At 38.7% G+C, this 13,385-nt stretch overlaps 2 protein-coding genes across 6 annotated transcripts in view; one reads left to right on the forward strand and one right to left on the reverse strand.

Moving 5' to 3' along the window:
- egfl7 (EGF-like-domain, multiple 7) overlaps nucleotides 1-1,584 on the forward strand; it is a 19,740-nt gene extending 18,156 nt beyond the window's left edge. For 3 of the 5 annotated variants that reach the window (XM_061966519.1, XM_072914151.1, XM_061966518.2), the window contains exon 9: nucleotides 1,161-1,584. In XM_061966519.1, the coding sequence (XP_061822503.1) occupies nucleotides 1,161-1,180 (20 nt within the window). In that variant the 3' untranslated portion in view covers nucleotides 1,181-1,584. The remainder of the gene's footprint in view (nucleotides 1-1,160) is intronic. The other 2 variants (XR_012050723.1, XM_072914150.1) reach the window with 2 other exon arrangements.
- A 5,326-nt stretch (nucleotides 1,585-6,910) lies between these two features.
- agpat2 (1-acylglycerol-3-phosphate O-acyltransferase 2 (lysophosphatidic acid acyltransferase, beta)) overlaps nucleotides 6,911-13,385 on the reverse strand; it is a 38,657-nt gene continuing 32,182 nt past the window's right edge. The window contains exons 5-6 of the mRNA XM_061966513.2: nucleotides 7,963-8,035; nucleotides 6,911-7,879 (exon numbers count right to left, since the gene is read on the reverse strand). Coding sequence (XP_061822497.1) covers nucleotides 7,728-7,879; nucleotides 7,963-8,035 — 225 coding nt within the window. The 3' untranslated portion in view covers nucleotides 6,911-7,727. The remainder of the gene's footprint in view (nucleotides 7,880-7,962; nucleotides 8,036-13,385) is intronic.

The following is a 13,385-nucleotide window of genomic DNA, read 5'->3' on the forward strand; positions in this document are numbered from 1 at the left end:
ACACAAGATACAATACCACACTATATTTACAGGCTACAATTGGTTTATTTGATTTTTATTTTGAAAATTTAAAATAATACAATCGAAAAAAAAGCCTTTCTTTCCCCAGTGTCCAACAGCAATAAAATATGTTTTTAAAATGACATATGCAAACATTTAATTCACATTTCACATAGCAAAAATGTAAATCACCAGTCAGCAGAAACAAAAATATTGACCAGAACCAGATGTTTTCTCTATATATTCCAACACCGGAACCGGAAGTTGGTATTTAAAGACAAAACCGGGAACTGGCAAGTTATTAAAAAAAACGGTGTACTGTTGCATCCTCCGCCAGAAATACCATAGATCATGAATCAAAATATTAGTATATATTACAGGACACAACATCAAACTGTATTTACAGGCTACCATTTGTTTGTTTGATCATTTTATCTATACAAATTGAAAAATACAATTAAAAAGGGACAAAATGGATGGATGGATGGATGTATGGATTAAAAAATAAAAGTTTTATTTTAGTGTCAAAGAGCAATACAATTACATATTGTTAAATGGACATATCGAAAATTGTGATTTTCATTTTACACCGAAAGGGACAAGCGGTAAAAAATGTGATTCATGTGTTTTTTTTTCCTTTTTCAACACCGGAACCGGAAGTTGCTATTTAAAGACGAGACCGCGGACTGGCCTGTAAAATACAATTTAAAAAAACAGTGTAGTGTTGTATTCATGTATTGTGGATTAACATTTAAATGACGGGACAAGCGGTAGAAAATGGATGGATGGATGACTTATATAAACAGACACATTATTAACACCAGCCGCGGGCTCGTCTTTAAATAGCAACTTCCGGTTCCGGGTTACGAGAAAACATCTGTTTTCTGATTTTATTTTCGTTTCTACGGACTCAAATTTTTTTAAATGTATTAAATAAAATTAAAAAACTGTTTTTTACATTTATCTATTGCTCGAGACAGAAAAATAAGAACTTTGTTTGTCCAATGTCTTTAGCATTTCAAAATAAAATTTAAATGAATCAATGTTTTGTGTTTCAATTGTCATTTATGAAGAGGACATTAAAACGACAAATACAAACTTTGTTCGTTTAAGACCAAATTTGGTCTTAACTGTTCCTCACCTCTCTTTACTCCCTCTAGGCTCTTGCCAGGAAAACTAGTGGTGAAGAAACAAACATGGCCGACCAACCCTCGCATAAAGAAGTGGTACTCACCAACATGGCCAACCAACCTTCGCATAAAGAAGTGGTACTCACCAACATGGCCAACCAACCTTCGCATAAAGAAGTGGTACTCACCAACATGGCGAGCCGTCACATTGGTCGCACAAAGCAGACGGGATGTTCCCGACAGGTCCTTCATGCTGTTACAAAGTCTTGTTACGTTACGTTACACACATCATCAACACCTGTAAGAGGTGAACTATCAGTGCAGCTGTGTGTCCTCACACCCGGACATATCTGTATTTATTATTTAAAATGACAACCAGTTATTTCTCAATACATTTTTTTTTTTTAATAATTTTGTAACATTTTGTAATAAAAAATGTTTTTTTTTCCAAAAATGTGTGCTCTGTGAATGTTGGCCGTTCAAAAATACTGGCTTCTTATTTTATTTTTTCAACTGATTTATTTGTATTATTATTACAAAAAACAATCACTACTATCAGTTATAAAATAAGATGTAGCTCAGAATAATTTAATTTACACAAAAATCTCTCTATTGGTGGGAATTATTCTGAAATATTGGCTATAATCTATGTTTTTTGTTGTGTTTTCATCGTAAACATTTCATAAGGCGGCGCCATATTTCCATGCTATGGCAGTGACGAACCTATTTTGAATTTTCACTCACTTAAAAAAATGTGTAGCATTTTACCAATATAGGAAAAAAAATACACAAATAAAAAAGAATAAAATGTATTTAGGGCATACTTGCCAACCTTGAGACCTCCGATTTCGGGAGGTGGGGGTGGGGGTTGGGGGCGTGGTCGGGGGTGGGGCGGGGCGTGGTTGGGGCGTGGTTAAGAGGGGAGGAGTATATTGACAGCTAGAATTCACCAAGTCAAGTATTTCATACATATATATATATATATATATATATATATATATATATATATATATATATATATATATATATATATATATATATATATATATATATATATATATATATATATCTACATCCTGAAAAAATGCAAACAAAACTGTGTTTAGATCATTGATACTTCAAACTTGCATAAATATAACATGAATATAATATAACTTGGCTTCTGAGAGCTTCAAAATGTACTAAATAAAATGCTAAAGTTTTTGATAAACAAACAATTATTTTATTAATTAAATATAGTCATTTTAAATGAATTATTATGACAATTTAAAATTAATTATTTCAAATATATTTATTTTAATGTACCAGTATAATTCTATGGCTTGGTGTAATAAGGAGTCAGAAAAATTAAAAATTAAAATACAATTAATGTTGATGTTTTTAGCAAAATATAGTAAACATTTATTTAGTTGTTTTTTTTTTAATTAATAAATATATTTATTTGTAGGTAAGATAAACATAATAATACAATGTATCTTTAGTCTGGATGATTTAGTTCTTGTCACCCTGTTGTCCTCCCGTCATACTTGCCAACCTTGAGACCTCCGATTTCGGGAGGTGGGGGGGGGCGTGCTCGGGGTGGGGCGGGGGCGTGGTTGGGGGCGGGGCTAAGAGGGGAGGAGTATATTTACAGCTAGAATTCACCAAGTCAAGTATTTCATATATATATATATATATATATATATATATATATATATATATATATATATATATATATATAAGAAATACTTGACTTTCAGTGAATTCTAGCTATATATATATTTATTTTATTGTATATTCATTTTATTATATATATATATATATATATATATATATATATATATATATATAAAAGAAATACTTGAATTTCAGTGTTCATTTATTTACACATATACACACACATAACACTCATCTACTCATTGTTGAGTTAAGGGTTGAATTGTCCATCCTTGTTCTAGTCTCTGTCACTATTTTTCCAACCATGCTGAACACCCTTTCGCAGTTACCCAGAAAGGTTTCGAGTACCACCAAAAAAACTGAATCTCTGAAGACAGTATAAAAATCTGTGTTAAAGATGTACAAATACTGTTTGTATAATAAGCATGTTATTTTTTACAAATAAGGGTTAAGAGTTCAGTACTAAAAAAAAAGAAGAAAAGAATGTGGCTTAAGTACAGTTTTTTAATTGAGCTGCTGCATTTTTTGGTTGGGTTGTTTATTTATTTTGAGTAACTTCTATACATTTCTAAAAGGGGAGGAATGTAATAGTGATCTATGTTTGTCTGTTGCCATCTCCTGGTGAATGTTGGCTATAGCGTACTGGGGTTACTTCTTGGTTGGCCAACGATTTACGTGGTGTTGCGCACCTGACGTCACTCAGGTCCGCATGGAGCTGGAGGGGGCGTGGCCTCCAGCGCCGCCTGAATTTCGGGAGATTTTCGGGAGAAAATTTGTCCCGGGAGGTTTTCGGGAGAGGCGCTGAATTTCGGAAGTCTCCCGGAAAATCCGGGAGGGTTGGCAAGTATGCCTCTCGTCGTGAAAAAAGGCTGTCCTCACTCAGGTCCTCATGGAGCTGGAGGGGGCGTGGCCTCCAGCTCCGGCTGAAAATCAGGAGATTTTCGGGAGAATATTTGTCCCGGGAGGTTTTCGGGTGAGGCGCTGAATTTCGGGAGTCTCCCGGAAAATTCGGGAGGGTTGGCAAGTATGATTTAGGGATATACAATTTTTAAATAAAACTACAATAAAAATTGGGACGTTATGTGAGTACAAATTTATACTACAATTCCTAGTGGGTGTCTATTTTAACTACTACCCTTTAGAAAAATAAAGTGAAAAAATACATATATTTTTCCATGTAAAATATATATATTTTTTTATATATAAAAAATATGTATACAAATGCTGCTAAGATTCCTTTATTATGACTAATTTTCTAGTCTACTTGCAAGTCGGGTGGTACGCATATGCATAGTGGGTACCGTATTTTTCGGAGTATAAGTCGCACCGGAGTATAAGTCGCACCTGCCGAAAATGCACAATAAAGAAGGGAAAAAACATATATAAGTCGCACTGGAGTATAAGTCGCATTTTTGGGGGAAATTTATTTGATAAAACCCAACACCAAGAATAGACATTTGAAAGGTAATTTAAAATAAATAAAGAATAGTGAACAACAGGCTGAATAAGTGTACGTTATATGAGGCATAAATAACCAACTGAGAACGTGCCTGGTATGTTAACGTAACATATTATGGTAAATAACTATAACATATAGAACATGCTATACGTTTACCAAACAATCTGTCACTCCTAATCGCTAAATCCCATGAAATCTTATACGTCTAGTCTCTTACGTGAATGAGATAAATATTATTTGATATTTTACGGTAATGTGTTAATAATTTCACACATAAGTCGCTCCTGAGTATAAGTCGCACCCCCGGCCAAACTATGAAAAAAACTGCGACTTATAGTCCGAAAAATACGGTAATTGTGTGTGCAATAAATAGGCCCAAAACTGGGAATCGATTCGTTCAAAAGACTCGATTCTTTTTCGCGAAAGTCAACAACGAACAACTGCTGTAAGAAAAAAAAGAAATACATTTATTTCATCTGTTGCACTTGCAAGGCATTCACATTTACTCAGAAGAGGTGAAATCAAGAACACTACATTGTCAATATAAGCCAGATTATTAATATGGCACATACACACTTAGGATATATTCCATCTAAAGCTACCGACAATTACACTTTAATAGCTTTGGTGAACATGACGACATTTTGTTTATGTTTCCTGACAAAATTCAGCATGAAAAGTGCAATATTTCTCTTCAGTTCTATCGTCCTTTTTTTAATTCATTTTGAGCGTCCAAATTGCTGTATTGATCATTTTTCTTATGTGCTGGGAGGGGGAAAAAAACCCTCGTCACAAAAAAAAAAAATACACAAATTGAAATATTTTAACCATTCCACAAGATGTTCATTAGCATAAATTTGACTCCCAGTGGTGGAGTCTCTCAAATCACTTGTGCTGTACATTAAACGCACAAATAATTACATGTCACAAATGAGATCAAATAGAAACGGAACGTACAATTTGTATTTAGAAAAAAAAAAAAGCTATTGTTTTTGGAGGAAACCAATTTGGTTCAACATTCAAACCACTTGCTGCAAAATAATACTAGCGATAAATACTTTGAATGCAAGAAAAAGAAGCAAAAAGATGGATTAGTAGTATTAGGCTTAGATATTCAAACGGGCCTTACGGTGTGTAAAGCTGAGTGAGTTGGGGTTAGCGCCACTCCTCAAATCTCCTCACAATCAGTCCACAATATGTCATCAATCCCCAGATTGGACGCCACTTTGAAAGCTCTAACCAGGGAGAGGAACAAACAAAGAAACAATTAAGATGCATTTGATCCCGAATGCTCACAGGTACATTCTCAAAAAAGCGGCGAAACAAGGCGAAAGAGTGCAACCTTTAAAGATGGCGGCGGTAAACAAAGAGATTTGACACAGCGGCAATCCCGCGATTGGGATGATCAGACGACATTCTGGCGTGACGTATCAAACATTGTCGGACACAGACAGTTGCTTTCAACACAACAGGGCGGGACGGGTGTTTTTTTTTTGTTTTTTTTTAAAGCTTCGACACTCTTCCCGTACACACGGATGCCGCCCCGCCTCCGTTACTGCTTCAACAAGGACACAAAAGAGGTGGAGAAAAAAAAAAGAAAAAAAAAAGGCGGCTTTTACATGCGGCGAGGATACAAGGAATCTCATAGTGTGACAACCAAACAGACTTAAGGCCGAAATCTCTCATAAAAAAATCAACACTACGCGGCTAACACTTTTATGTTGAATTCATGAGAAAAATAACAGATTTTCACGTTGCCAATCAGCAAAACGCACTTTTAAAGGTGATTCCCTTAACATTTTGGTGGAGCAGTTTTGTCCCGCTCCACCAGGGGTGTCCAAAGTGTTGGCCCGCAACATATTGTCAGAAACAAGAAATAAGTGAAAATGTAAGAAAAAAGAAAAAAAGGAAATAGACAATTAAATTAGAAAAAGCTGAAATGTTGACTCTGATAACTCGGGGTTGCCTAAACGTTTTCCACCAAGGATCGCTTTTACTAAAAAGTGTGCGGGGAACATTTTCATATATATTCTATTCAAAAAAATTAAACAGACATACATATTCAAAGACAAAATTTAGCGTCAGCTTTGTCGAATAATAAGAGACAACCGGAAAGTATTCACAGCACTTCTCTTTTTCCACATTTTATGTTACAGCCTTATGCCAAAATGGAATACATTTCATGTTTGTCCTCAAAATTCTACAAACAATACCCCGTGGAGACAATTTTAAGTTGTTTTTATTTTTTTAATTTTGCAAATTAAAAATACAAATATTAAAACGTCACATGAATTATTCACATTTGCTCAATGATTTTTACATTTTTTTTGATAAATTTGCAAAATAAAAATGTTTCCACGTTGTCATTATTACAATTGAATACATTGTTGTCCTCAAAATTCTACATACAACACCCCATAATGACAACTTGAAAACATTTTTTTTAATTTTGCAAATTTATAAATGCAAATGTTGTGAATACTTATGTTCATGTGACTTTTTAAATTTTTAATACCTTTGCAAAATAAAAATAAAAATTCATAATGTCACTATGGGGTACTGCTTGTAGAATTTTTAGGACAAACATGACATTTATTCCATTTTGGGATAAGGCTGTGACATAACAAAATGCGGATAAAGGGAAGCGTTGTGAATACTTTCCGGATGCAATGTATTATCATTACTATCAAAATGTAAACTATTTCCTATCTTTTTTCTTACATTTATATATATATTTTTCTTGACAATTTGCTGCAGGCCAACAAAACGAGGGCTGCACTGTGGACACCCCCGTAATAACTGATGATAAACTTTGTCACCTAGAACACAAAGCGGACACTGACTTTATCTTGAAATATATATAATGTCTGTTTTAAACCTTTTTAATTTTTTTTAAACAAAATAAAAAAATATATCAAAATGGCCCCTGCATACTTTTACTTTCCAGTTTGGACGCACACTTTCTGGCCACTAGAGGTCCCTGCGAGCGCTTAGAAGGGCGTCAAAGAGAGAATAACTGATGCGACGAGATGGCATTTATTTAACAGTCGTTAAAAAAAACGCCCTTATAAGGACTTCCTGTGGTTGAATAAGCAAACGGACGTGGGGATGAGCTCATCGCGAGAGAACTATGAGGAACGTTAAACTCTGACCTCCACCACTTGTGAAAACCCCGCCTGCTTTTGTCTTTAAGGTGGAACGCAGGGAGGAAGGAAGGAGGTGGACTGTGTCCAAAGATAACCTCAACAAAAGGCAACATGAGAAAAAAAGACGATAAAAAAAAGAGGGGGGTTCCAAAGCGGCGTGAAAAAGAATGCATGCACAGAAAAAGCCGCACTGTCCGTCACTCCGCTCGCAAACATGGCGAGGGTCAGGACTGTGCTGGAAGGGAGGGGCCAACTGCAGTCACGTCGTGTCCTGGCCAGGTTTTAGGACAACCTGGGCGGCGGGGAGGGGGGGGAGTGTGAGAGTACGATGGCCGCTCAGTGCCTCACGGGGCCGTTGCTGTGGGTTTTGGCGGCGTCCAAGAAGGCCGAGCGCATCACGTCGAAGGATTTGTCGGCGAGGGACGCCACGTCCTCGGACGCCATCCCTTTTGTCTCGATCTTTGGGAGGATCTTCAATCTGATGGTCCCTGATGAGACGGAGAGGACACGCTGAGCAACAAAGAGATGCATGATGGGGGGGGGGAAACAAAGCAAAGAAGGCGCCAGGTACCCGATTTGAACTGTTTTTCTTTCCGTAGGTAAAAGCTGCTGTAGGAGGAGAAGACCACGGGAATGATGGGCACCTGAGACAGAGGAGGAAGTCAGTCAATTTCATCGCTGCATCTTCATCCTAAAATGCTCCAATTTATGTCTCGTATCCCATTTATGACATTTCCTGAAAAAGCAGATGAAAATATGCCCATAACTTAGTTACAGTATTTTCCGGACGATAAGGCGCACTTAAAATCCTTTTTTCCCCCTCAAAACTCGACAGTGCGCCTTATAACCTGGTGCGCCTAATGTAAGGAATAAGTTTGGTTGAGCTTACCCACCTCGAAGCTTTTTTATTTGGTACATGGTGTAATGATAAGTGTGACCAGTAGATGGCAGTCAAACATAAGAGATAAGTGTAGGCTGTGCTAGGACGGCAATATGTCTCAAGTAAACAACACCAACATTTTATATGTCCTATTGAAAATATAGAACATCACACACGGCGCTAAAACATCTATCAAAATGTTTTAGTACGACTTTGGTAAGCTATGAAGCCGCACCGCTTGAAGGATTGTCGGCGCATTAAACATAGGAGTATTATTATGGTGTGTGTATAAGGTAAGACATTATCTGCCGTTTTGTTTCGCAATATTATGCAAAAGCAACTTTTCTTACATTCTAGTAGCTGCTGATCTGTATTTGGGATCTGCATAAATCCTGAAAAATTGCACGCGTCCGCCTTTGTAGTCCGTGTTGACACCGTAGTCAATAAGCTTCTTCTTTTTCTCTATCTACTTGTTATGGGACATTCATCTTCCGCTGTTGCCATTTCTAATATAAAGTAGTGTAAAGTTCTTACTTATGTCTGTCAGTAAACTCGCCATGAAAGCGCTAAAACATACCGGTGTAGTGAATTTACATTATTCACCCAAGGAACTTTAGTTATTAGAGAGTTCCGGTCGGACGGTTTTTCACGGGACACATTTACTGTGTTGTTGTGCCCGGATGAGGAGATGCTGCTCCGTTATTGATTGAAGTAAAGCATACTTGTCAACCCTCCCGGATTTTCCGGGAGACTCCCGAAATTCAGCGCCTCTCCCGAAAACCTCCCGGGACACATTTTCTCCCGAAAATCTCCCGAAATTCAGGTGGACCTGGAGGCCACGCCCCCTCCAGGTCTGCATGCATGGAGCAATGTTGTAATATATTGAGTTGGAGGCAATAAACAGGCGAGGGGATGAAGTACGCTCCTTTACTGTAGACTTCAGAACAGACACACACACTTGACGTCAGGTGCGCAACACCACGTAAATCGTTGGCCAACCAAAAAGTAACCCCAGTACGCTATAGCCAACATTCACCAGGAGATGGCAACAGACAAACATAGATCACTCTATTACATTCCAGTCTCTCCATGTTTTCTCGCCATGGTAACATGTGATCCACATGCACTGTGCGCTGTCTCTGTCCCTCTTGATATATATATATATACATATATATATATATATATATATATATATATATATATATATATATATATATATATATATATATATATATATATACATGAAATACTTGACTTGGTGAATTCTAGCTGTAAATATACTCCTCCCCTCTTAGCCACGCCCCCGCCCCACCCCGACTACGACCCCCCACCCCCCACCTCCCGAAATGGGAGGTCTCAAGGTTGGCAAGTATGAAGTAAAGTCTGAATGTCATTAAAACAGTTAGCTCTATCTTTTGACACTTCTTCCACTCCCGTCCTTGCATGCTACACCGCTACAACAAAGATGACGGGGAGAAGACGCTGCCGAAGGTGAGCCACGTAAATAAGACCGCCCACAAAACGGCGCATCCGGAAGAGACTGTCAGAAAGCGGCTTGAAGATGATCTGTAAAACATCATCTATGCAACATTTTGACCAAAGAACCACCATTACATGTTATGTAGACCACAAGGAAGTGTTTTACATTTTGAAAAAAATTATAAAAATATGACTCCTTTAACGCGCCTTATAATCCGGTGCGCCTTTGGTATAAAACTAGACCCGCTCTTCGGCAGTGTGCCTTATAATCCGGTGCGCCCTATGGTCCGGAAAATACGGTATTTATCACGGAATGAAAGAAATGGAGTGAAATCGCTTGATGGTCACCCACTGTCTTTGTCTCTAAAGGTGGAGGTGGCATCGCTAGCGCACACACACACACACACACACACACACACACACACACACACACACACACACACACACACACACACACACACACACACACACACACACACACACACACACACACACACACACACACACACACACACACACACACACACACACAGGTTATCATTTGGAATGGGGACCAAGTTTTTGATCATCACTTGTGGGGACCACCCTTTCTACAGGTTGTGGAGGCATAAAAAAATGAGGTATAATGGCCACTGCCTAGTTAGCTCATACACATCTTTAAATCTCTGGATTGATGAAGTAATGTGCTGATCATTTTTACTGGGGACCCTGGGGAAACAGAGTTAATATGGTTCATGGGGACCAAATTCAAATAATTTTGCATAATTTTACACACATTTGTACGTGACTACTGAGGACCATTTAAAAAAAACCTTTAGAATACAGCACTACAGCTGTCCTCTTATAGGAAGTTTCACCACTTAAATGTTAAAGCAAATCCTGCATCTGTGACATTACTGAAAACTGCTATTTAGCAGTAATGAAGTTGTCTGCAACTCCAACTACCATATATAGAAAGATGAAACATTCCGAATGTGAATCATACTTTAAGGTAATAATGTTTTATAATCATGCTGTATGAAAATGTCATCCTAAGGAACACTAAACCAGATTTTGGTTAGTTAGTTAGTTTTAACTAAGGATGGATGTCTCACACTCAAACTAACCAGTAAACATGTTTTATGGGCCAAAGCTTACAAATCACATCTTCAGAATGGATCTGACTATCATTTAAAAAGGTTTCCCTTTAGGGCAGTGGTTCTCAAATGGGGGTACGCGTACCCCTGGGGGTACTTGAAGGTATGCCAAGGGGTACGTGAGATTTTTTTTAAATGTCTGTCAAAAAGAACTGTGAAAAGAAATGCAACAATGCAATATTCAGTGTTGACAGCTAGATTTTTTGTGGACATGTTCCATAAATATTGATGTTAAAGATTTTGTTTTTTGTGAATAAATGTTTAGAATTAAGTTAATGAATCCAGAGGGATCTCTATTACAATCCCCAAAGAGGGCACTTTAAGTTGATAATTACTTCTATGTGTAGAAATCTATATTTATAATTTAATCACTTGTTTATTTTTCAACAAGTTTTTAGTTATTTTTATATATTTTTTTCCCAAATAGTTCAAGAAAGACCACAACAAATGAGCAATATTTTGCACTGTTATACAATTTAATAAATCAGAAACTGATGACATAGTGCTGTATATTACTTCTTTATCTCTTTTTTTCAACCAAAAATGCTTTGCTCTGATTAGGGGGTACTTGAATTAAAACAATTTTTCACAGGGGGTACATCACTGAAAAAAGGTTGAGAACCACTGCTTTAGGGGACCTGTTTTTTTGTCCCCATACCGTCAGAGGTCCCCTAAAGGTGACTGTGTAAACAGAGTGATGTCCCCATTAAGTAAGCATTGCCAGAACACACACACACACACACACACACACACACACACACACACACACACACACACACACACACACACACACACACACACACACACACACACACACACACACATTGAAGCTCGTGATGTACCGTATTTTTCAGACTATATAAGCCCACTCCTCTACTGCCTCCACACATCTGACTGCAATCCCACCCACCCAGAGAACATCATCGTCAAATATGGTGGGTGGGAATGATGAAGTGGCCTACAAAGATAAGGTCCTGGAACTGGGTCAGTGGTGTGCATCGAAGAACTTGGCACTAAACATCTCCAAAACCAAAAAACTCATCCTGGACTTCCCCCTGTACATTAATGGTGAATGTGAAGTTTGTTTTTTTCTTTCTCGGCTCTTGGCGGTCATTACATTACCTCCCCTCTCCGTATCTGCCCTTTCTTGCTGCCTCTATTTGCACTGCTCTCCAAAATCTAAACAATGGATCTGAACAACTGGTCTCTCAACAAAATCGACAAGATCTCGAGTTCAGGGGAACCCGTTTGTCCTGTCAGAACGGTTGCTGCTGGACACACGACAGACTCTTGGGAAAAGAGGAGTGCCACGCACCTGGCGACCCTTTCAGTCGAGGACGTCTACCTATTTGGAACCATGGTAACGATAATGATGTTAACGTAATGATTGGAGGATGTGGGCAGAGCTCTGGACACTCAGACTTTTGTGATTTTGGATAACATCGGACTGTCTGCCCTGCAGGACAAATTTGAGGACCAGAAATAGACAATTAAAAGTCAAAAGTTTCACATTTGATTTTGCTCGCTCTAACACAACAATTCCAATCTCGATTATTTCCCTGGCTGTGACGTGGGAAGGTCGTCGCTTCAAGATTCCCCTGGAGGACGGTGCAGCAAAGACGAAACAAACTCCTTCCCTGTCAATAACACCTGTAAAGATAAACTCTGTTCCTTTGCCACCAAATGTAAAGCGACTCCAGGCCTACAGACTTAACACACACACCATAGACCGTGGCTACATATGCACAAATACACCCCACCCCACACCTTTGCCACCACTTCACCCCACGTGGTATGACGAACAACGAAGCAGCACCCCTAGTGGCTGGCAGCTCCGGGCCGGATGCCTACCCCTTCCCCTCCTGTTGCAAGTCTTGTGGTTTCTGTGTAAAATGTGTATATGTAGGCTATCAAGTGCTTTTCTCGGCCCCTTCTCCTAGAAGAGCCCAGTCTGGGATCAACTTTTTTTTTTTAAACTCATCCTCCCGCAGTGTCTACCTTTTTCCCACCTTTAAAGGGGCATCGTAAGTGGCGACCTATCACCGTTCCTGTACAATGTTTGTCTAATCTTGAAAGGGTTTGTGGTGAAAAGGAAATTTGGTTGAACTTGTGCAATGACAATAAAGAGCATAAAGACAGAGCAAGTCCAGTCCTTCAAATTTCTCGGCATCCATAACTCTGCAGACTTCTCCTGGTCGACCAACACCAAAGCGTTGGTCAAGAAGGCCCAGCAGCGGCTACACTTCTTAAGGGCAGATGCTGGTGACCTTCTACCGTTCCACCATCGAGAGAGCCTGCTGACCTACGCTGTCACAGTGTGACACTCCAGCTGCATGGAGGCCGACAGGAAGAGACTGCAGAGGGTGGCAAAAACTGCACAAAAAAATCATGGGCTGCCCCCTGCCCTCCTTGACTGCCATATATAACTCCAGTTGTCTCAGTGAGGCCAGAAACATCTCCAAGGACACAACCCACCCTGGCTCCCATCTTTTTAACCTG

The sequence above is a fragment of the Nerophis lumbriciformis genome, linkage group LG11, assembly GCF_033978685.3.
Source record: "Nerophis lumbriciformis linkage group LG11, RoL_Nlum_v2.1, whole genome shotgun sequence".
Classification (NCBI taxonomy): domain Eukaryota; kingdom Metazoa; phylum Chordata; class Actinopteri; order Syngnathiformes; family Syngnathidae; genus Nerophis; species Nerophis lumbriciformis.